The 26295-nt window shown below is 40.2% G+C and overlaps 1 protein-coding gene across 6 annotated transcripts in view; it reads right to left on the reverse strand.

The window, feature by feature from the left end:
• The window catches only part of CNTNAP2 (contactin associated protein 2), a 1669434-nt gene that overhangs the window by 846458 nt on the left and 796681 nt on the right, over positions 1-26295 (reverse strand). For all 6 annotated transcript variants that reach the window (XM_073332778.2, XM_078851686.1, XM_073332785.2 and 3 more), the window contains exons 6-8: positions 24334-24518; positions 16952-17095; positions 10799-11063 (exon numbers count right to left, since the gene is read on the reverse strand). In XM_073332778.2, coding sequence (XP_073188879.1) covers positions 10799-11063; positions 16952-17095; positions 24334-24518 — 594 coding nt within the window. The remainder of the gene's footprint in view (positions 1-10798; positions 11064-16951; positions 17096-24333; positions 24519-26295) is intronic.

The raw sequence follows: 26295 nt of genomic DNA on the forward strand, positions 1-26295 counted from the left end.
GTTATTCTATTCAGCACAATTCTTTTCTCAGCCATTTAAAGAAATCATAATCTAACACATACCTAGCTAGATTACTTACTAAAAGTTCTAAGACTCCATTCCTGTTCTGTCCCTGGCCAAGACGACTACAGACAGACACAGACCCTTTGTTTCTCTCCCTCCTCCCAGCTTTTGAAAGTATCTTGTCTCCTCATTGGTCATTTTGGTCAGGTGCCAGCGAGGTTACCTTTAGCTTCTTAACCCTTTACAGGTGAGAGGAGCTTTCCCCTGGCCAGGAGGGATTTCAAAGGGGTTTACCCTTCCCTTTATATTTATGACACGCCCCCCAAATCTCAGCTAGGGTGAAACACTGGCTGGGATTTCTTCCTGGAGCTCTAGGAAAACAGAGTTAATAAGACACATGCATCTCTAAATATACTACCAAGTACATAAAGACTAACAATATTTTCCACATCTCAAGGACGATTTTAACCAGTTGATTCTGGGAAACTTTCACGGGAGAGTGCATCAGCCACTTTGTTAGAAGCTCCTGAGATGTGTTGGATGTCGAAATCAAAATCTTGGAGAGCTAAACTCCACCGAAGAAGTTTTTTGTTAGTTTCTTTGACGGTGTGAAGCCACTTTAGTGCAGCATGGTCGGTTTGCAGGTGGAAACGCCGTCCCCAAACATATGGGCGTAGCTTTTCCAGAGCGTAGACAATGGCATAACATTCTTTTTCAGTGACTGACCAGTTGCTTTCCCTCTCAGACAGTTTTTTGCTGAGAAACACTACAGGGTGGAATTCTTGATCAGGTCCTTTCTGCATTAAAACTGCTCCCACACCACGCTCGGATGCATCTGTGGTTACTAGGAACGGTTTGTCAAAGTCTGGGGCCCTTAGTACAGGGTCAGACATGAGTGTCGCTTTAAGCTTGTTAAAGGCCTTCTGACACTTTCCGGTCCACTGAACAGCATTTGGCTGTTTCTTTTTGGTTAGGTCTGTCAGTGGGGCAGCGATTTGGCTGTAGTGCGGTACAAATCGTCTGTAATAACCGGCCAAGCCTAAGAAGGATTGAACCTGTTTCTTTGACTTTGGGACAGGCCACTTTTGGATAGCATCCACTTTGGCCTGTAGGGGGCTGATAGTTCCTTGACCCACCTGGTGTCCAAGGTAAGTCACTCTGTTTAGGCCTATTTGACACTTCTTAGCCTTAACAGTTCGTCCTGCCTCCCTTATGCGCTCAAGGACTTTTTGTAGATGTTCCCGGTGGTCTGCCCAGGAATCCGAAAATATGGCCACATCGTCAAGGTAGGCGACTGCATATTCTCCTAATCCCGCTAGGAGACCATCTACAAGTCTTTGGAAAGTGGCGGGTGCATTTCGCAGCCCGAAAGGGAGTACATTAAATTCATACAGCCCGAGATGTGTGATGAAGGCTGACCTTTCCTTGGCAGATTCATCTAGCGGTACCTGCCAGTACCCCTTGGTTAAGTCCAAGGTAGAGATGAACTGGGCCCGTCCCAGTTTCTCTAATAGTTCATCAGTGCGTGGCATTGGATAGTTGTCTGGGCGAGTTACAGCATTTAGCTTACGGTAGTCCACGCAAAAACGTATTTCCCCATCTGGTTTGGGAACTAGAACCACTGGAGATGCCCATGCACTTTCAGAGGGGCGGATTACACCCATCTGTAACATATCCTGGATCTCCCATTCTATAGCAGTTTTAGCTTGAGGAGACACCCGGTAAGGGTGGACCCTAATTGGGTGAGCATTACCTGTGTCAATGGAGTGGTATGCCCGTTCAGTCAGTCCTGGGGTGGCTGAGAACGTTGGCGCGTAGCTAGTGCACAGCTCCTGGATCTGCTGTCGCTGCATACGCCCAAGGGTCATGGAGAGGTTCACCTCTTCCACACCACCAGCACATTTCCCTTCGTAATAGACACCTTCAGGCCACTCAGCGTCGTCTCCTCCCTGGGCTGTAAACTGACAAACCTTTAATTCTCTGGATCGATTAGAAGAGCTGAGAGGCGGTGGGTTGCTCCGTGCCGCCGTCCACGCTCTCTGGAGGCTTTCATCTGCTTCCTGTTCGGTCTGGAACTGTTCCCTTGATGCTGGAGACATCAGTTCCTCATTGGATTGGGGACATAGGCTTGGTCCCTCTGGAAGTGATATAGGGGATGGAGCTGTTTCTGTTGACTGTGAACCGCTCTCCGCTGGTGCACTATGTTGGGATTCAGGCTCCGGCTGAGCCTCTTGTGTAGGGTTATCGGCTGCTGCCAGTTCAGGTTCGGTGGGGCCCTCTGGTGTTGAGGTTGCAGGTACTGGATTCAGTGCTGGCACGGGGTCTGGTGTTGGTTGTTCGGCTGGTTCCGGTTCTGGGACTGGTTCCGTCTGGGTCTCTGGGACTGGATCCACTACTGCTGTTGCAGACATTGGCCTGGGGTCCAGGTCCAGCACCTCTGACCAGGTCCTGATAGAAGTTTCCGGAACAGAGCTAGGCCTCACGGCTTGTTTAGCCTGGCTGCGGGTGACCGTTCCCACCCTCTTGGCCTGCTTCACATGCTTGGCCAAGTCTTCCCCCAACAGCATGGGGATGGGATAATCATCATAGACTGCAAAAGTCCACATTCCTGACCAGCCCTTGTACTGGACAGGCAACTTGGCTGTAGGCAAATTGAAAGAGTTGGACTTGAAGGGTTGAATCGTCACTTGGATCTCTGGGTTGATTAAATTGGGGTCCACTAAGGAAGCATGGATAGCTGACACTTGTGCTCCGGTGTCCCTCCACGCGGTGACCTTCTTCCCGCCCACACTCACAGTTTCCCTCCGCTCCAAGGGTATCTGGGAGGTATCTGGGCCTGTGGACCTCTGGTGTGATTCCGGTGCAATGAACTGTAATCTGTTGGGGTTCTTGGGGCAGTTGGCCTTTACATGCCCCAGCTCGTTACATTTAAAACATCGTCCAGCTGACGGGTCACCGGGGCGAGGTGGGTTGCTGGAGAACGGGGTGGTGGGACGATAAGGGGTCTGGAGGGTTCTTTGGGAGGTAGGTGGGGCTTTGGGCGGCCCCCGGTAATAGGGTGTGGTCTGGGGTGGTCCCTTCTGGTCTCCGCTCCAACTGCGACCAGTTTTCTTCTTTTCTGCCACCTCCACCCATCTGGCTCCAATCTCTCCTGCCTCGATTACAGTTTTGGGTTTCCCATCTAGGATGTATCTTTCTATTTCCTCAGGAACACCCTCTAAGAATTGTTCCATTTGCATTAGGAAGGGCAAATTTACTGGAGATTCAACACTTGTTCCTGATATCCAGGCATCCCAATGTTTCACAATGTGGTAGGCATGTCGGGTAAATGACATGTCTGGTTTCCACCTTAGGGCTCGGAACCTCCGACGAGACTGCTCGGGTGTTATCCCCATTCTGACTCTCGCCTTGGATTTAAACAGTTCATACTTGTTCATATGTTCTTTAGGCATTTCAGCTGCCACCTCAGCTAAGGGTCCACTGAGCTGCGGCCTCAGCTCTACCATGTATTGGTCAGTAGAGATGTTGTACCCAAGGCAGGCCCTTTCGAAGTTTTCTAAGAAGGCCTCAGTATCATCACCTGCCTTGTAGGTGGGGAACTTTCTGGGATGGGAAGTGGTACCTGGAGAAGGATTGCTAGGGTTTGTTGGTATATTCTGCTGGGCCTTTATCCTCTCCATCTCCTCCACATGCTTCCTTGCCTCCATTTCCCTCTTGTGGGCAGCCTCCTGTACCTCCTTCTCCAGCCGCATGAGTTCTATCTGTCTTTCATGTTCCCTTTGTTTTTCCTCAGCCTGAAATTTGGCTAATTCCAGCTGTAGTCGAGCCGAGGATTTGGCCATTCTAACCTCTCTGTTTTTAACTAACTTTACACCCGAGGTTTAGAAATAAACAAACAAAACTTGGCTGTAAAATTTTGCTGTGCTGGAATAGAATACCTATTCTCTGATAGTGATTGTCAGCCTACAGAAAAAGACAATTCCCTTGTCTCTGCTCTGGGCCCAAATTAAAGCAAAAAACCTCCAACTACTTGGAAACCTGCTTACCCAGCCCAAAGAAAAAAAAAATTTCTATTCAAACCTGTGCTCCTTGTAAAACAAAAAAAAATCAAAATCCTAAAAAAAACCCTGCCACTTTTGTCTCCAGGCAAATGGGTAGAGCACACACCCCCTATTTACTTTTAGGAAGAAAAGAAAAAAAAAACCTCTGGGTTGGAAGACTGTGAATTTCCCTGCAGGAGTTAAGTACCCTGCCTCCAGGCAAAGAAAACCTGCAATTCACAAGATAATCCCCTTTTGTCTCTGCTTGGCCACAAAGCAGAGAGAAACCAAGCTGCTTTCAGTTTCAAAGCTGCTTTCTGGACTTCCTAAAAATTCCTTTTTAAAATCTGTATTTCTAGTTCAAAAAATCTCAACTGGATCTCAAAATGATTTCAGGTTAATCCCACCACTGTGCCACCATGTCACGGTTCCTCCCCCACTCCGAACTCTAGGGTACAGATGTGGGGACCTGCATGAAAAACCTCCTAAGCTTATCTTTACCAGCTTAGGTCAAAACTTCCCCAAGGTACAAAATATTACACCCGTTATCATTGGACTGGCCGCTACCACCACCAAACTAATACTGGTTACTGGGGAAGAGCTGTTTGGACGCATCCTTCCCCCCAAAATACTTCCCAAAACCTTGCACCCCACTTCCTGGACAAGGTTTGGTAAAAAGCCTCACCAATTTGCCTAGGTGACTACAGACCCAGACCCTTGGATCTTAAGGACAATGAACAATCCTCCCAACACTTGCACCCCCCCTTTCCTGGGAAATGTTGGATAAAAAGCCTCACCAATTTGCATAGGTGACCACAGACCCAAACCCTTGGATCTGAGAACAATGAAAAAGCATTCAGTGTTTTACAAGAAGACTTTTAATAAAAAATAGAAGTAAATAGAAATAAAGAAATCCCCCCTGTAAAATCAGGATGGTAGATATCTTACAGGGTAATTAGATTCAAAAACATAGAGAACCCCTCTAGGCAAAACCTTAAGTTACAAAAAAGATACACAGACAGAAATAGTTATTCTATTCAGCACAATTCTTTTCTCAGCCATTTAAAGAAATCATAATCTAACACATACCTAGCTAGATTACTTACTAAAAGTTCTAAGACTCCATTCCTGTTCTGTCCCTGGCCAAGACGACTACAGACAGACACAGACCCTTTGTTTCTCTCCCTCCTCCCAGCTTTTGAAAGTATCTTGTCTCCTCATTGGTCATTTTGGTCAGGTGCCAGCGAGGTTACCTTTAGCTTCTTAACCCTTTACAGGTGAGAGGAGCTTTCCTCTGGCCAGGAGGGATTTCAAAGGGGTTTACCCTTCCCTTTATATTTATGACACCTCCTCTAATGACACCTATATCTGGGACAATTCCTCAGATTTATCACCTAAGAATAATGGCTCAAGTCTGGGTATCTCCCTCACTTCCTCAGCCATGAAGACCGATGCAAAGAATTCATTTAGTTTCTCCACAATGGCCTTATCGTCCTTGAGTGCTCCTTCAGCATCTTGATCGTCCAGTGGCCCTGCAGGTTGCTCAGCAGGCTTCCTGCTTATGATATACTTAAATTTCTTTGGTATTTCTTTTTGAGTCTTTGGCTAGCTGTATTTCTAATTCTTTTTTGGCCTTCCTAATTGTATTTTTACACTTCGTTTGTCAGTATTTATGCTCCTTTCTATTTTCCTCACTAGGATTTAACTTCCACTTTTTAAAGGATGACTTTTTGCCTCTCACTGCTTCTTTTACTTTGTTGTTTAGCCACGGTGGCTCTTTTTTGGTTCTCTTACTATGTTTGTTTGTTTTTTAATTTGGGGTATACATTTAAGTTGAGCCTCTATTATAGTGTCTTTAAAAAGTTTCCATGCAGTTTGCAGAGATTTTAGTTTTGGTGCGGTACCTTTTAATTTTTGTTTAACTGATCTCCTCATTTTTGTGTAGTTCCCCTTTCTGAAATTAAATGCTTCAGTGTTGGGCTGCTGTGGTGTTTTCCCCGCCACAGGGATGTTACATTTAATTATATTATGGTCACTATTACCAAGCTGTCAAGCTATAATCACTTCTTGGACCTGATCCTGTGCTCCACTTAGGACTAAATCAATAAATTCCTCTCCTCATGTGGGCTCCAGGACTAGCTACTCCAAGAAGCAGTCATTTAAGGTGTCAAGAAATTTTACCTCTGCATCCTGTCCTGAGATGACATGTACCCAGTCAATATGGGGATAGTTGAAATCCCCCATTATTATTGAGTTTTTATTGTAATAGCCTCTCTAATCTCCCTGAGCATTTCACACTCTCTATCGCCATCCTGGTCAGGTGGTTGGCAATATATCCCTACTGCGATATTATTTATTATTAATTATTATTAATTATTATTATTATTATTTGAGCATGGAATTACTATCCATACAGATTCTATGGTAGTTTGGTTCATTTAAGATTTTTACTTCATTTGATTCTACACTTTCTTTCATATATAGTGCCACTCCCCCACCAGCATGACCTGTTCTGTTAAGTGCTAGCAATATGGTTCCATTTTGGTTTAGGTGGAAATCATCCTTCCTGTATAGCAGTGTCTGGCAACCTGCGCCCCGTGGGCCGCATGCGGCCCATCAGGGTAAGCTGATTGTGGGCCGCGATATATTTTGCGGACATTGACCATCCACAGGCATGGCCCCTGCAGCTCCCATTGGCTGGGAAACGGCTGCGGTTTGCCGTTCCTGGCAAATGGGAGCTTTGGAAAGTGGTACGGACTGCAGGGACATGCTGGCCACTGCTTCATGCAGCTCCCATTGGCTGGGAATGGAGAACCGTGGCCACTGGAAGCTGTGGGAGGCCATGCCTGTGGATGGTCAATGTCCGCAAAATGTCTCGCAACCCACAATTAGCTTACCCTTCTGGGCCGCAGGTTGCCCACCACTGTTATATAGGCTCCCTCTTTCCCAAAAGTTTCCAATAAATCTAAACCCCTCCTTCCTACACCTGCTACCATGGAGGTCTTGGACTTCAATCTCTTACCTAGCAACCTAAATTTGGCCTCCAGGACCTCTCTCCTATCCTTCCCTGTTATTGGTACCTACATGTACCACGACCACCACTAGCTTTTTACTTTTGAATGTTTATCGTTTAATATAAGATATCACCCCAAACAACGTTGCTAGTTAGCGTCACAATCGCAGCTGAAGGTCATAATGTTAATTCTGGACATTCTCTCTCACCCAATCTCTGCTCATCCCTTGCTTTCTCCTGTCTTCACTGCTTCTGACACAGTCCATCTCATTCATTATATCTGTCCAACTGTGCAGAAGGCACATTATTTTTGAACAAAATTGCATTAATGTAGCTTCCTTCCCAAACAGTGAAAGGAAGAATGTTCAACAGACTTCAAACCTCAAGAGGTTGGAATTTGGTCAAAAGAATCTCTAATACACAACATTTTAATATACGCAAAACACCCTCAAAATGTAATATTTATTGCTGGGGCCTGAAAATACCATAACAGATTTTCCCAAAGTATGCCCTCATATTTGAAAATGAATTTTCCATAAACCCTTTTGCATTTGCTTTCTGTAAATACTTGAGCAATCAAGTTCTGCTAATGGAAAACACATTTTAAGCTGAGGAAAGAAAGTTCATGATTGTACCCTATTACCTCAGGGAAGAAGTAAAGGCAATTGATCAGCAACATAGTGAGGATTTAAATTAAACTACTTTACAGAATTCTGGATGAATATAGCACTGCAGCATTATATAAAATGACAATAGGAGCAGCAGAATTGCCATTAAAGACAAACAATAAACCTCCTTTAGAGCCCTCAAATTAACAGCAGTGCTTTTCTTACCACAGTCAATTTATTCTCCTTGATGATTACTTGATTCTATTGCCTCTAAACTTTGCAGTTGTACCTAGTATCTTTTACAATGACCTGCAAACCATTCATCTCACTGACATCAATAGGTAGCAATAAATATGGGTATAGGTGCTATGAGGCTGCTAGAAATGCAAATGACTCAGCAAATGTTCTATAAAATACCATGAAAATATGTAAAATAAGAGCTGCCTGTCTGTACATAGACAACATATTCAATCTAATTAAATATGAAAGCTCTGCCAAGATGACAACAAAAGCTTCAGCTGATATATCATCTGAATCTTACCAGACATCACAAGGCACTGTACAACAGAGGCACAATGTTTTAATAAGAGAATTTGGAGTATCAAGTAATCATTTAGAAGGATGGGAAATTAATTAGCAAGTCATCAGTTTTGACAGAGAACTAGAGTCTTCTACTTACCCTCATATGCATACACAATTCAAGCACACTGATTCTCAAGCGACAATAAGGAAGTAAAATGGATCAAAAGACATGCAGGATGACTATCCAAACACAAATGCGTCTAAAGACAAAAATGTACTACCAAGCATATTATTAATATTATTGAGCACCATAAGGCACCCATAACCATAATATACAGCACCAATGGAAGCAAGGACCAAGAATAGTAAACAGTCATAAAATGAAATGGCTGTATGTGATTCCTGGACTATCGATTAAACCATCCAGGTAGATTGGAAGGATTTCTTTTGGAGGAAGAAGTCATGTGTCTTGATGTTAGGTTACAGCTGTGTAAAATCCAGTGGCTTATTTTGGCAGAGGTTTGTGCAAACATTTTTGATTCCTCTTCATGCGAGTCCGCTTCACAAAATGTTAACTGATGTTTTATATGGTTTCACTCCAAGTCAAGCTTCAGGCAAATTAATGGCAACTTGGTGAAATTTTAAGGACTCCAAATATTTTGCTGAACAGATTGTGAAATCTACTTCCAGAACAAATTGATGATGATTCAAAATGCAATGCAAACGTATACTGACAGCCCCCTATGGCATCAGGAAGAAACTGTCTTTAAACCAGACTTTGGGGCAGCAGAGCAAGAGAGCAAGCAGGTGGAGGGGCAAGGTACTTATTGTTAAGAGGTGCCAGCACATGAGCCAAAATATTCCCTCTCCATTCCCTGCACTAGATCCAGAGCACTACTGACTCTTATCATTTGCACATTGTAAATACACAGGAAAATAAAATAAAATCTACAGTGTTAATATTGCCAAGCTAAAACAATAGCAAACAATACCTAACCACCAAATCTAATAGTAAAAATAACATAAAACATCACTGACATATTTCATAAAATGTTCCAATTCCACCAACTCAGAACGAAATACATTTAGATTTTTTTTAAATGGTGCTATGACTATTATATTATATTCAGTTCTACTTCTAAACAGGTTACACACTCCTCTAATTTTAGATTTGTAGCAAAAGTTTTATTCAGCTCTATTTTATGCCTTAGTGAGCTGAAAAGAAAGAAAAGAACTCATAAAAATATTTCCACACATCAGATAAATTTGCAAAAAGAAAAGGAGTACTTGTGCCACAAGTACTCCTTTTCTTTTTGCGAATACAGACTAACACGGCTGCTGCTCTGAAACCTATCAAATAAATGGTTACTGTCCTGATTCATCCACATGATAAATACTTTTATTTAAAAAAAATACAAAGCATTTTTCTTGTTTTACACTTCCTCAAAGCTCCCTTTTAAAATTATTAATTGTGTACAGCATGAATATTCAGCTAGTACACTTCAGATAGGTTATCTATGAAAAGTGGTTTCTTTTTTTCCCCATTATGCTAACCTCCGAACACTGACAGAACAGAAATGTTAGGTGAAGATTAAAGTATATGACCCACGCTTCTCCCCCGAAAAAGTTCAAATTTAAGTCTATGAAGTTCTTGGTGAATTAATAGCTATATATCATATCTGGCATTAGCCTGACCTCAATTCTAGAAAATGTATCACACTGACATACAGAGCACTTGGGTTTGAAAGCAAACTTGGGTAACCTAGCTCACCATGACAATGATCAGGTACACTGTTGGGCATATCTTTACTGGGAAAATGCATCACATCAGAAAATATGTTGACTGACATAGCTTAACTAACACAATGTTGCCCACAATACTGCCTTTAGGATGGACAAAGACAACCATGTTTAAAAGTACACTAGCTGGTCATGATTTACCATTGGATAATTACTTTTCAAATCTAACCCAACTCTAAGGTTAACCATGTTTTTTTTAAACATGACTGCCCTCATCCACGCTAAGATAAAAATAGTATCTTTCACCATATTAGTTCAAATGTATTATTTTCCCCACTATAGATGTACCCACTGATGGTCTCTGGGGAAATGAAGAGGTAGAAGGTTGAATGAACATGAGAGGTTCCAATCTCCATACTGACAGATCAGACTGACAGCAACCTTTGAAATGGCTATGCTGTCTGCCCTTTGAGAGGAAGGAAAAATAAATGCTGCTTTGATAATGGAGCAAGGGATAAAAAGACAGAAAACTCAATAGCCATTAGAAAGGAAAAATGTAGCATAACCATACTTTAATACTTGAGAAATGTCCTTAGACCAACTATAAATGTTTGCTTAGCACAACTATTCAAAACAAAATGAGGTAGAGAATACTAAGGATGAGACGAGAGGAAGTTATAAAAGAAAATACCATTTTCACATCTTCCACCTCTCGTTCATCAAAGCATAAAATAAAGGATTTCATTAATCTACAATAAAAAATGTTGTTAAATTTGGAACTTAAGTCCAAGGGATAAAACTCTTTCAATTTTGAACTCACTGTGGTTGTTGTGAGACTTACAATAAACCTGAAACCCTGAAAATCTGCTTACCTGATGAGATGTCTATTCGGTTCTTCTTCACCTGGGTGACATTGATGTGAACACTGACTTTGCCTTCAGTCAGGTCAATCTCGACATTACCCAATCCATCGGCAAAGTTGCTGAACAGGAGAAGTCCATTGGGGTTCCAGGTCCGAAACTGGAAATTGACTGAAAGCAGGTCCTGATTCAGGCGACCAAGCACTTCCAGATAACTGGTAGCATTGAAAAAGACAGGCACCGTATGTGGTTCCACACACGAAAAACTTAAGTTTCCCTAAAACAAAAACAAACAGGACAAAATCCCAAACTTAAATACAGTGTTTAAACTTTTCTACATCCATAAATAGTGCTAGAAATGTGTGGTTTCTGAGTATGAGCTTCATTTTATTTATGAGACTTCAACTGAAGTAAATGTGTGGGGCGTTTTGCATGTTAAAATGCATGAGAGACAGGTTATGATGATGAAATAAGCACATATGTTTAGATGTAAAGATTACTGACCAGGGATGAATTACATATGGTGACCTAACAGTGACAAACTTTGCATGTCATTACTAATCCCCTGAGGAGCAAAAATGATTTTTTAATTTTTTTTTAATTTTTTAATTTTTTTTTTAAGAAAAATAAATCCTAAAATATCACTGACTTTCTTCTATAGCAGACAGACACCAATCATGGGAAGAGCATGATTCCCCTCACTTACATATCCCCTATGTGCTAGTACACAGTGCTCCCATGCCAGATACAAATTTAAAAGTAAGCAGCTTCTGTGGCATTATAGTATTCAAATTGGAAGTTTTTACAGATGCAATCCACGTATCAGATTGACATTATACATAGTGCCAGAAAGTTATACGGCCTGGCATCCTGCCTCTAGAGGGCAGTATAATTACCAGATTTACTATTTAGCTGTCATCAGCACAGAAGTTCTAACTATGTAAGACACCCTGGGGCTTAAAAAAAATAAAAGTGTTTATTCTGAACATGTTAAAGACCAGTGTCTGCCTTTATTACAATCCCAGTGTTACAGTATCATTGTAACACACATCTGGAACATATAATAGATCACACAACATTATATTCAAGAGTTTAGGGACTTCACTGTTTCAAAGAGTTGTTGAAGCTTTTAATTCACAGCATGAATGAGGAGCATGAAAAACACCTAACTGATAAAGGGTAAGGACCATCTTCACTGCTTTACTGTAAGCGAGTCCCAGTGGGCTTGCCTAGAGATTTTCACTTTGAGATTTTAATTGACTGAAATTTTACCCAAGTTAATTAATACATTTGTAAACATTAGTTTGAACATCCCCGAACATTTGTCACAGAATCCGCGAGGCTGAGCCCTAGGGTAAATCACAAATTTTGTATCCTGGAACAAAAATTTGCAGAGTATCCAGACTAGCCTTTGCAAATATGTTAACTACATTGAACTAATTGACTGCCAATTAACTGGAAGTAACTACTCCTGTGTAGACAAGTTAGTCCTGCATGGACACAGAGCACCACAGTGTCTCTGAAGAGCTGACATTCTGTGATGGCACTTCAATGGTGACATACCAGGTACACAAGGCAGCATTCTAAGTGTTTTGTCCTAGTACCTAGTGAATTAATCAGCAGTCTGTGGCACACGTATCATGCATTTAAGAGTTCTTGTTGCTTTATTACTGTGACGAACTGAGATTTTCCTCAGGACAAAGATGCCTTGGCTTTCACAACTGACTGACATTCTGTCTTGAACCGTTAAATCTCTCTTGCCTCTAATGCATGGGAGAGTTGCATATGTAACTCCCACAATTGCTAATGGGTGTGAATGTATGCAAATCCCTTACACAGGAATGAGATAATGTATTCCTAAATGCTAACAGTGTAAAGGATTACTTGTGGAAGAAGCATATAATTCTAGGGTATAACTCTCTTCATGTTTCTCTGTCAGTTAGCCGATCTGATCTTTTCTCTACTGAGATATTCAACTTAATCTAAACTGGATTATTATTTCCCTCCATGACTGTACATCATCAGGAAACTACTCTTTTATGTAAAGCCCAGTTCACTTAGATGGTCTACTAGAGCTGGGAAAAGAGTTAGAACTCATCTGAAGTTTGCCACAATAACGAGATTCATATTTTTCAAAGAGAAATGGATCCTTTTCTATGGACTAGGTTCAGAATCAATTGCTGAAGTACTCATCCAGCACTGAAGTCTGAAAGTCAAATATATACCGTGCATTTATGTTGAGACTTTTGTTCTTATTGCAAAATTATTAACAGTATGCTAGAAGACTAACAGTGGAAGCTTCTCAAGTTAGACAGCTTGGGCTTTGCATTATGATCTTTACCCTATATTGTAAATTAACTCTAAATTTACACTTATAAGTCTACATTTACATTTTTTCCTACCCACATCCAGGCATCACCGCTGCTGGAAAAACAACTGCCTTTTAAAACCTTTTCCAAATGAACAGAACTATAAACTGAATACATATTCTCAAAAGAGAGGTAACTCAGAACGGATTGTTTTGCAAAGCCTATATCCCGCTGCTAACATTTTATCAAGTGTTCATTCATTATTTTTATAAAAATAGATTTTTACTCATCTTCAGGCTTAACACAATGCTGGTCTAAAGCACACAGTTTAAATAAAAAAAATACTCCCTTCATATTTAGCTTATGCATTGAGACTGAAGCTAGCAGAGCAGCGGGAGAAGCTGGTTAAGCTGATTAACCTGCTGCATTGGTGGGGGAGAGACAGGGGTAAAATGGGGTTCAGCCTTGGACACACCCTCCCCCCCAGCACCCTCCAGGCCAAGAACTGTGCAAGGGAGAGGCCCTTCCCTCCATCATCCAAGCATGAACACCTATGCAGCATCTTTTCTCTTTCCCCCACAACATAGCCTTGGGGAAAGAAACTGCAAAGAGGAGCCAGGCAGAGACTGAAGTCAGGAGAGCAGCTGTGGAAACAGTTTAAACAGGGACTGATGTACACTGATATTCTCTATGGTTTTGACTGGATTTTCTTTGACCTGCACTGATTGGCTGCTTGCTCCAACCCACTCCTTGTCCCCTCTTGCACAGTCTCTTCACCTCAGCCTCAGTCCACACCTGCCCTTCATACTTTCTCCCCTCCTTCTCACCCACTCTGTTCTCATCACTCCTCTCCCTTTCCTTTGACTTTCTATTTAGCCAATTTCCTCCTAGCTAACCCTTCCTTCCTCCCTCCTTCCTCCCTCCCTCCTCCTCCGCCCCCCGCCAATAGTGGAAGCAACATTAAACTTGCTGTCATAACATTGATTAGAGCTGGTTGGGATTTTTTCAACAAAACAGATTTTTGTAAGAAAATGCTGATTTGCTGATGTACCAGTAAAATGAAACTTCAGTTGGGAAGGTGTCTCAGGTCCAGGATGTCATTTCTGGTCAGAAAGAGAGAGAGAGCAAGATCAAACCCAGAACAGCCAAGAACTTGGTGATTAAGGCATACATCTGGCATGTGGAAGACCCAGGACCCTGATTAGGGACAGGGACAGGGACTAGGTCACCAACGTTCCAAGGGAGGGCTCTAACCTCCAGCTTACAGAGTCAGTCTCTGCCCCAATCACTCTTGTTGGAGCTGTTCCATTTTTTAAATAAATCATTCAATATTTATTGGGCTAGAGAGAGAGACTGACTCTGTAATCCAGTGGTTAGGGCACTGATGTGGGAATTTCTGGTTCAAGTCCCTGCTCTAATAAATATTTATTTATACAAAGTGTAACAACTTCAACAGGAGAGGCTGAGAGGGACCTGTTCCAGAATAGTGTGGTGATGGTGGCACTCACTTGGGACCACCTGGTTCTTGGATAATCTGGGGTGGGTCTCTCTCTCTCTCTTTGCAAAAAAGCTTTGAAAAGTCTCAGGTTCACCCCGACACAGAACAGTTTAAGTGTGACAGGAAAACAATTTCCTGCCCAGCTCTAACACTGACCATTCTGCTTGTATTATATCTCTTTTGCCTACCTTTTGTCTGTCTGGTCTACTTAGATAGTAAGGTTGCCATGGCATGTGCTCTCTGCTACTCTGCGTTTGTACAGCACCTACTACAATGGAAGCTCAATCTTAGTTAATGCCTAGACATCACCAGAATGGACATGGTTAATAATAGTATCATCAACAAAACCCAAGTTTTCATGCTAAATCAGGCTGAGGAAGAAGAGCAAAAAAGCTTTTGCAAGGAACATAAAAATCCATGTTGGTTTAATTAGAACAAAATTGATTTTGTTTTTGCAGAGGTGAGGCAGTGTAAGTAATTCTACTGAAAACAAAGGTCACTTCTATTTTTATAGTCATTCTTAGAACTGGAAATCAAAAGAACCATCGAATTAAACGAGCCTGCAATAGACTCTTGATGACGCACTAGTGAATAACAATACTACATCTGTGGATCTCACTGTAATATAATTTCATACCAAAAAAAGAAGAGGGATTCTCATCTATCCCTGTCACTATTTATGCAACTAAATAAGTAGTCTGATTTCTAAAGGTTTTGAAAACCCACAGCACCCATAGGTTACAGGACTGACATTGGGTGTTCAGCACTTCTGAGAATCATGCAACTTATCTGGGGCCCCAATTCAGGAAAGCACTAAAGTAACATACTTAAAACTGTTCCTATTCCAGGAAAGCATGTAAGCATGGACTTAAATCCCATTGACTTAAATTGGACTTAAGCACACATATAAATACCCTTCCTTAACAGGGATTCAGAAATCAGGCTTGAATTAGGCACCCAATTGAAAATCTGGCAAGATTTCTCATATAACGTGTGTTGCTTAGCTCATTTGTCCTGTACAGTGTGGGACACTTAAAATCCCACATATCCTACAGAAAACAGAGCATCTTTTTTCACAGGAATTCAATATTATTAATTGGATTTCACCATGTCTGGCAGGAAATCCCCTGAAGAACAGGAGGAATTTCAAGGATTCAGGATGGTTGGGTTTTAGAACTCTTATACTGAAGCAGAGTTTCATACCTGGCATGCACATCATGCTTAATGTCTTTGTCATGTCTAAAGAAATTTGGTGTAGAAATAACAAAATGTACTATTTGTGCAAAACAGTGTTACTGTTTAAAGTTTAGCTTTTTCAGAGATTTTAAGATGAAAATCAGAAAATTCAAAATTATCATTCCCGCAGTCATGATCACTCAGCCATATTCCTCAGATACTTTATATCAGCATATTGATATTAAAACCATATACAATATGTATAGATTAATTAGGAATTTTATACGATTTCATCACCATCACATATGCATGTGTATTTATAAAGAGTACATGATGTTGTGAGTGTTACAATGCTCATGATGTTGTATGAAGATATTATTGGCAGGAGTTTGTGAGGGTTACAATGCTTATGAAGAGGGAAGCCATGAATGATGTAGGCAGGTCATCCTGGACTCATGACAGTAAAACATTTATTCTACACTACAACACCATGTATTCCATGTGTGCCACATATATTACAGAAAAGCTATTTTAGGAATTTTTTTACAGACTTAAAAATATTAATGGGACTAGTTCTTGTATCCCTCCTCTGGTAAAGACATAGGATTTCGTTTTCATGAGTACCATTGTGCAGTTCTTCCAAGGGAGAGAAAAAAATGAAATTAATATAATGTAAACTACCTCCAAAATAGCTTTTCTATTTATAAAACAACATGACTTTAAAGTCTGATATCTTGAGGCCTTCCAGGGCTAGAAGCCAATGCCAGATGAAGTGGAGAATCTCCTCTCTCCAATGGTATCCCCACTACTAACTCTTTAGGGACATGAGAGATTACACTTTGAAGCCACGACATGTTTACATCTAGGAAAGCTATCACTGGCTCAGGAATTAATATCCAACCAGAAAAGGAGAAAGTTATCAGTTTTTTTTTTTAAATAGCAGCTGTCTGAAACTACACCACCAGTTTGGAATGTTGGAGTAAGACCCATGAGAAGCTGGCAAAGGGGTAAAGTAATGTGCTCATAAGTATGTGGTAAACTGCACAGGTATGTGATAAAAGTTATTTATCATATCATGTTACTACAATATATCACATGGGTATCAGCTACACACAGAGTCACACTATCTATGTATGCTCCATTACTTGTCAGAAGTTTAGCTGATCATGAAAAAGTTCTCACCCCATTAGAAGGTTCCAATTTCCTCCTCTTGGCAAGGTCTGTGATATTATTACCATTGTAATTGATGCTTTCCATACAGCCTTTGAAGTTTTTCCTGCTATTTGAACTTGGCTTCCCAGAAAAAGGCATGCCACCAAAGGTTATCTTTGAAAACAAACAAGAGACTGTAGATAGTAACTGGAGGGAAATATATTAGAATTTTAAAACAAATATGCTGCAGATGTATTTGTTTTCCTGAACATTCACACACAGCAAATGAGATAGCTAGCACTACTGTTTGCCCAAACAGTAAATTTAAATAAGCCCAGCAAAAAATGGAAGAAAGCAAATTTTGATTTTGTAATTGTTAATATTCACCCTGGAGACCAACATTCATCCCTATATGAACAAAGCATACCATGTGACCTTTCATCCCATTCTAGACATTTCACCATGAATTGCTCACTCACAAGCTATGGAACAAGAAATATATCAAATAATAATTGAATTGGAAGAAATATCCATCACAGAAAAAATTGTAAACAAGGTAGGGGAGACAGTCAAATTATTTGTTCAGAATCATTCTCTAACCTCTAATGGTGATTCATATAATAATGCACTAATTAAATTTGTGACTGAACTCCTTGGGGGAGAATTGTATGTCTCCTACTCTGTGGTTTACCTCCATTCTACGATATATTTCATGTTATAGCAGTCTTGGATGATGACCCAGCACATGTTGTTCATTTCAAGAACACTTTCACTGCAGATTTGATAAAACACAAAGAAGGTACTAATGTGAGATTTCTAAAGATAGCAACAGTACCTGACCCAAGATTTAAGAATCTAAAGTGCCTTCCAAAATCTCATCGGGACGAGGTGTGGAGCATGCTTTCAGAAGTCTTAAAAAAGCAAAACTCCGAAGCAGAAACTACAGACCCCAAACCACCAAAAAAGAAAATCAGTCTTCTGCCGGTGGCATCTGATTCAGATGATGAAAATGAACATGTGTTGGTCTGCAATGCTTGGGATCTTTATCGAGCAGAACCCATCATCAGCATGGACCCATGTCCTCTGTCATGGTGACTGAAGCATGAAGGGACATGTAAATCTTTAGTGCATCTGGCTCATAAATATCTTGCAATGCCGGCTACAATAGTGCTTTGAGTATGTCTGTTCTTACTTTCAGCTGATATTGTAAACAAGAAGTGGGCAGCATTATCTCATGCAAATGTAAACAAACTTGTTTATCTGAGTGATTGGCTGAACAAGAACTAGGATTGAGTGGACTTGTAGGCTCTAAAGTTTTACATTGTTTTATTTTTGAATGCAGTTGTTTTTTGTACATAATTCTACATTTGTAAGTTCAATGTTCATGATAAAGAGATTGCACTAAAATACTTGCATTAAGTGAATTGAAAAAATACAATTACTTTTGTTTTTACAGTGCAAATATTTATAATAAAAAATAAATATAAAGTGAGCACTGTACACTTTGTATTCTGTGTTGTAATTGAAATCAATATATTTGAAAATGTGGAAAACGTCCAAAAATATTTATATAAATAGAATTCTATTATTGTTTAACAGTGCAATTGACAGCCCAGTATTTATATTAAACAGATGATGGTACCAATAATATACCAAAGTACACTCCTTCCCAAAAATGCTCACACAAACTTCTTAGACCAGGATCGGCAACCTTTTGCACACGGCCCGTCAGGCCGGGCCACCTCTTCCCGCAGCCCCCATTGGCCTGGAACAGCGAACAGCGGCTAGTGGGAGCTGCAATTGGCCAAACCTGTGGACGCTGCAGGTAAACAAACCGTCCCGGCCCACCAGTGGCTTTCCCTGACAGGCTGCGTGCCAAAGGTTGCCGATCCCTGTCTTAGACACTGCCTCTGGAATTTGCCAGAAATAAGTTTTCAAACATCATTCTTTGTCAATTCTATTGGGTATTACTGAGAACAGGAAAAGGAAACTCAAGGGGAACATTATCTATTTAAAAAATGTTTTGAACATTTCTTTTTCCATCTTAAAGAGGGGAAGATCCTTGAGTCATTTAAGAAGAACTAAAGCCTACTCAATGCAATGCATCTGAAAACCAAAGGCTTTAAAACTTGCTCACATGGGCTCCTTCATGTAATCTTGTGGCCACGTCCTCAGCTGGTGACTAAGCTCTGTTGACTTTAATGAAATGACAACAGTTTACACCAGCTGAGGATCAAACCCTTAATGTTTTATTTGGTGCAACACATTCTTTGCTAAGCCAGTATTTATGCACTTGAAAAAAAAGCAGGAAACTGGAAAAGAAAAAGATTGTGAAAAAAGTGAAGGAAAAAAGGAGACAACCAGACAGGATGACAAATTCAGAGGGATTGATGGATTTTTTATTTTATTTATTTTTTTTTTTTTTTGCATTAACAGCGTAATTAGAAATAGTGCCAATTTCTCTTGCTGGCTTATCTCTTCTGAAAGAGAGAAACCTAAAAAATAGTTTCTCCATTTGAAATGTAGTTTTGATTCTCTCAGCTTTATCACCTATGATTAGTTTATCATAAGGGCAGCACATTTAAATGTGGTGTATGACAACGAGACACTAAAAAGACAGTGTTAATTGAGAGGAAAGGAGATAGACAGTTCAGGGCTACTACTGACATTTATATGAATTACTGAAACAAATTCAAAGTATATTCTCTCTTTGATGTATTCATGTAACTTCCATCAGAGATGAGGAGCTTCCCACACACATACAAAGCAGAACATACCCCAGAGGATTGCTCCTGAGAAACTACCCTACTTGTTGGAAGGGACAGAGATTCAGGCCTCATATCTACACTGCAATTAAACACCTACAACTGGCCTGTGCCAGCTGATTCGAGCTCATGTGTCTCAAGCTCCAGGGCTGTTTAATTGTGATTCAGACATTCAGGCTCGGAGTGGAGCCCAGGTTCTGGGACCATCCCCACTCACAGGTTCCCATGGGCCCAACTCCGGCCAAAGCCTGAATGTCTACACCACAATTAAACAGACCCGGAGCCCAGTGAACCAGAGTCAGCTGACACAGGCTAGCTGCAGGTGTTTAACTGGAGTGTAAACATTAGATGTATTCCTACCTTTGGGGGAGGGAGGAGGGAGTGTATTCTAGCTTGTAGATCAAGGCACTGGGAGTCAGAAAACTTTGGTTATTCCCATCTGTGCCTCTTGCTTTTTGTGCAGACTTAGGCAACTCATTTAACCTAACTGTGCTTTCAATTTATCTGCTTGAAAAAATAGTTTTAATAATATTTACCTCTCAAGGTTGTTATGAGGTATAATTTAAGTGTTTAGTACTTTTAAAACCCTAATTATAAGTGTAAATTATCTTTTGTTAGAACTGGATGAGTACTGAAAAAAGGCATTCATGAACATTTGTTTGAATGAAACCATTAATTTACTTCAATGGCATTTGCCACTCTTTTAAGTCATTTCCCTCAAATATTCACATGAATGTTTCTCACTCAAAAGAATATTCATAAAAAAAGAGAATCTCAGAAATATTTATTCAAATATGGGTTCAACGAAGGTTCATAACTGAAGTATTTGTACTACTTTTTATAAAAGTTGCAAGGACAGAAACAATTCTGTGTGACTCAGCCAACCAATCAAATACCACAAATATCTAACAACAAGTAGCGAATAGACAAATATACAGAAGATCCCACAAGCAGCCTATGGGCTTCAACACATTTGCACACATTCATCTACCAGTCTAGGACAATGAACAAATTAATGACAATACAAGTCATGCAGTAATCAAGTACAAACATGATATAGATTAATCTAAAACTTATTTGCTATAAATTCTTCATTCACTTCTGATTATTATTATTAAATTTACTGTTGAATTCAGAAGTGAAACACATTTCTCTCTCTATCTTCCCTTCCCATTGTCTCTTACAGAGAATACATTTCGATTGGTGAGAAAGCTCCCATTGATAAGAGGTGCAGGATTGGGGCCTATATTAGTAACATGTTTCTACTTGGCCTTCTTTGCCACAAGATAAGGTCAGCGGGTTAAACCAATCCCCTATTTCTATTCTTGAACACAAGCCTCCTAGATCAGCAGCATGCTGGTCACTTGGAATGAGATAATAGACTTTGGGGCACTTACAGTTCTTTTAGTTTTATTTATTGTATTTTACATTTTGTCGTTAAGGAAAGTGTATTTATTTTAATAATTTGTTAAAGCAGTCAGCATAATCTCTAAGTACTGAAAGATATTTTTAAAAAGCCCACGAACATTACTCGTGCAGGAATGTAAACACTCTAAGACCCAATAAATAAATAAATGCCTGAGAAAAGAGATGAGTCTAACAGCAGGCACTGAAGTTTGGCAGACTTGGGATCTAGAAGATAATTGGGGGAACTGAGTTTCAAAATTAACAGAACTACAGAGCTTTGTAGAAAATTAGAGGGAATCTAAGAACTAAAAGCACTGATTAAAATAAATGCCATAAAATGTAGCAGAAAAGCTAAAGTTCATAGAATCATAGAAATGTAGGGCTGGAAGGGACCACAGCAGTTTATCGAATCCAGCCCACTGTGCTCAAATAAATCTAGATCATCTCTGACACGTGTTTGTCCTATCTGTTCTTAAAAATCTCCAGTGATGGAGATTCCATAACTTCCCTTGGAGCTTAACTACCTTTATAGTTAGAAAGTTCTTCCTAATATCTGACCTAAATCTCCCTTGCTGCAGATTAAGCCCATTACTTCTTGTCCTACCTTCAGTGTACATGGAGAACAATTTATCACAGTCCTGTTTATAACAGCCCTTAATGTATTTGAAGGCTATTATCGGGTCCCCTTTTCTTCTTTTCTCAAGACTAAATGTGCCCAGTTTTTTCAACTTTTCCTCATAGGTCAGGTTTTTGAAACCTTTTATCACTTTTTGCTGCTCTCCTCTGGACTCCCTCCAATTTCTTCACGTCTTTCCTAAAGTGTGGCATCCAGACCTGGACACAGTACTTCAGCTGAGGCCCCAGTGGCAAGTAAAGCAGGATACTTACCTCCCATGTCTTACATACAACACACCTATTAATACACCCCAAAATGATATTAGCCTTTTCACAATTGCTTCCCATTGTTGACTCATATTCAATTTGTTGTCCATTATAATTCCCAGAACCTTTTCACCAGTACTATCACCTCGCCACTTATTCTTCCATTTTGTAGCTGAGCATTTGATTTTTTTCTTCCTACGTGAAGGACTTTGCTCTTGTCTTTATTGAATTTCATCTTGTTGAATTCAGACAAATTCTCCAATTGTCAAGGTTGTTTTGATTTCTAATGCTTTCCTCCAAAGTGCTTGCACCCCCCACCCCGCACCCCAGTTTGGTGTCATCCTCAAATTTTACAAGCATACAATTTTACAAGTCATTACAAAAAGAAGTGAATTTTACCAGACCCGGGACTGACCCCACACAGAACTCCACAGGATACACCCTCACTGCTTGACAGTGAACCACTGATAACCACTTTTTGAGTACAGTCTTTCAACCACTCATACATCTGCCTTACAATAATTTTATCTAGACTGCATTTCCCTAGTATGCATATGAGAATGCCATGTGTGACTGTGTCAAAAGCCTTCCTAAAAACAAGACATATCACGTCTACTACTTCTCCCTTATCCACTGACAGTAACCCTGTCAAAGAAAAAAGGTAGGTGGATTTGGCATGATTTGTTTTTGATAAATCCATGCTGACTATTCCTTATAACCCAACTCTAGATGCTTATGTACTGATTGTTTAATGATTTGTTTCAGTATTTTTCCAGGTATCGAAGTTAGGCTGAGTGGTCTGTAATTCTCCGGGTCTTCTTTGTTCTCCCTTTTAAAGATAGGTACTATGTTTGTCCTGCTCCAGTCCTTTGGGATCTCACCTGCCCACATGAGTTCTCGAAGATAATGGTTAACCGTTCCGAGATGGTTTCAGCTAGTTCTTTACGTACCCTAGGAATTTTATCAGGTCCTGCCAACTTGAATATATCTAACTCATCTAAATATTCTTTAACCTGTTCTTTCCCTATTTTGGCTTTCTACCTCCCCCTCCTTGCTGTTCATATTAATTGTGTTGAGTGTCTGGTCACCATTAACCTTTGCAGTGAAGACAAACAAAATAGGCATTAATCCCCTCAGCCTTCTTGATGTCATCAGTTATTAATACCCCTTCCCAACTAAATAGAGGACATACAGTTTCTTTAGTCTTTCTCTTGTTTTTCATGTATTTATAACATCTCTTCCTACTGCCTTTTATCTCTCTTGCTAGGTGCAACTAATTTTGTGCCTCAGCCTTTCTGATTTTGTCCCTACATGCTTTTGTTATTCTTTCGTACTCCTTAGCCATTTGTCCTTGTTTCCTTTTTTTGCGGGATTTTTTTTTAATGTACAGGTCATTAAACAGCTCCTGGTGCTGACATATTGGACTCTTACTATTCTTTCTATCTTTCCTTTGCACCAGGATACTGTCTCCTTGATAAACTGCCAGGTCTCCTGAACCTTTTTATCTCTTAGATTTTCTTCCCATTGGAACTTACCTACCAGTTTCCTGAGTTTGTTAAAGTCTGCTTCTTTGAAATCCATCATCCTTATTCTGCTGCTCTTACTCATTCCTTTCCTTAGCATCATGCAATCTATCATTTCATGATCACTTTCACCCAAATTGCTTTCCACCTTCAGATTTGCAACTAATTCTTCTCTGTTGGTCCAGAATCAAGTTTAAAATGCTTGTCCTTCTGGTTACTTCCTCCACTTTCTGAAACAAAAAGTTGTCCCTGATGCATTCGAAGGACTTACTGGACATTTTGTGATTTGCCATATTACTTTCCCAACAGATGTCCGGGTAGTTAAATTCCACCATTACAACCAGATCTTGTGTTTTAGATATTTCTGTTATTTGTTCCAGAAATGCCTCATCCACCTCTGCTTCCTGATTTAGTGGCCTATAATAGACCCCCCACTACAACATCACCCTATTTTTCTCCTTTTATCTTTACTCAGAGACTTTCAACTGGTCTGTCTCTCCCCTCCTTTTGGGCCTCAGAACCAGTGCATGTATTCTTGATGTACAGCATAACATCTCCTCCCTTTTCCTCCTGCCTATCCTTCCCGACCAAGCTATACTCCTCTAAACCAACATTCCAGCCATGAGATTTATCCTACCAAATCTCTCTGGTGCAAATTAAGTCTTAATCTAGTTTATGTACTCATACTTCCAGTTCTTCCAGCTTATTCTCCATACATCTTTCATTGGTGTATGGACATCAAAGTTGTATCGCCTTTTTGTTTGTTGGTTCCCCATTTGGCTTTATTCTAAAGAGCTGATATGAAGGAGAACTAGCAACAGGTGTCACTGTGTACCTCATAGTCCAGGTCCAGGTAATCAAATTCCCCATTGGTTCTGAAATGTTGCATGTGCCTATCCAGTGTTAGATTGATGTTCCTCCCATGACGTTCTATGACAATGGAGTGCCAATGGTGGTCATCCAAGAGGCTGCCTGTCATCACGGATGTGTGACCATAAATTGAGCCATACTGGTTGCTACCTGAGACGGAGAGGATAGAAGAGCAGCAGATGATTAACTCACACTCAGTGTCATTTAGGAAACATATTCATCCTGCTGTATCATATTTCACATGAAACATGCTGCATAACCACTACCATTTTTGCTGTGAAGTCAAGATCGGTTCATTTGGGAGTTTTTGCCATTAATATATTTAGCTAGGTCATTTACCAAATACCTAATTTGTGAGGTATATAAGTAATTACTGATAACAGAAAATGTTTGATGGAGAATGATAGTAATATCCATTTTTAGTTAGTTATAAAATTGTTTTCAATCAGAGATTTTCTGTGTTTGAGCCCTAGAAAGTGTTTCGCTGTCACTTTCACTAGAGTATTTAGACTTTGGGCCAGTTTCCAAGCTTCAGTGGAACTATGCTGACTTAGATGAGGAGTTGGCCCTTGGGGTCTGATAAGAGAAAAGCTTTAGGCCATGTCTACACTTGGAAGGGTCTGCAGTTATACCCATACTGACATATTATAACAGCAAAGCACTCCTATTGTGAATATAACTTATACCAGAAAAACTGTGCTTTTTGCAGGTAAAGCTTATTCCAGCCCCAGAAGGGAAAGAAGCTATACTGGCAAAAGCACAGTTATATCTGAATCTAAAGCAGGCACTTCTGGTGGCACAGCTATGTTAGTTAGGGTTCACACAATCTTCCATGTTTTGAATGAAGCATAATCTAAATCTATTTGTGGAGCTGAAACTTTCTTGACATTAAACATCGCTGGAACTCAGACTTCGAGTCTTAGTAGATCTTTCCCTCCCCTATCTCCTCAGACTGTATAATCACACCCCAGACAAGCAAAGGTATGGAAGCTATTATATATTATTCAGGCTGGCTGAGCTGAGAAATATAACAAAACTGAAATGGGTTATAATTGCAGTGAAATTTGTTAAAAATAGATTAGTGCTACAGGAAGATGTGCTGTCCTCATCAGCATCTGCCTGTACTGTTGATCTTTAGAAAAAGGAGCAGAATAGAAAATGCTAGTGGAAATAATTAATATGCATTGTAAATAATACATGAATAGAATAATTTACTGTTCACATGACTGCAAGAGAAGCAGGCAAAAGTTACATGAAACCTCATTTTAAAAGGCATTTGTTTTAAGAAAAAATGAATCTAAAGCCACATACACACTTTCCTTCTCATATGAGCAAAACTATTTTATATAACTCAGCCTACAAACCAACCTGCTCAGAAGCCTGTAATACCTCTTGCAGAAGGAAAGAGGCAGGACTCGGTAGTAATAAATATATAGATAACTTCTTAATGAGGCAACTGGCTACAGACAGAGCCTGTATCTGACTCTGACACTCTAGTGCTCAGATTTTATGAACACAGCCTACACTTCTTAGTCTCATCATCTAAGGTCTCCTTAAATCCTGCCACAGAATTAGCTATATGATGGATTATTCACTGAATACAAAATGAAAACCAACCTACTAATTTCCCAATCTCAAAGCTAACAAAAAGGGTGGGCCCATATGAAAAGTAGCTCCCCAAAGTGGCCCAATAGTCTTCTCACATTGCTTAGAGTATAGGATCTAGCAACACTGGCATCAGGTTACTGAGATCGGTAAAAAGAAAAGGAGGACTTGTGGCACCTTAGAGGCTAACAAATTTATTTGAGAATAAGCTTTTGTGAACTACAGCTCACTTCATTGGATGTATTCAGTGGAAAATACAGTGGGGAGATTTATATACACAGAGAACATGAAACAATGGGTGTTACCATACACACTGTAAGCA

Source organism: Lepidochelys kempii, chromosome 2 (genome assembly GCF_965140285.1).
Source record: "Lepidochelys kempii isolate rLepKem1 chromosome 2, rLepKem1.hap1, whole genome shotgun sequence".
Lineage (NCBI taxonomy): Eukaryota > Metazoa > Chordata > Testudines > Cheloniidae > Lepidochelys > Lepidochelys kempii.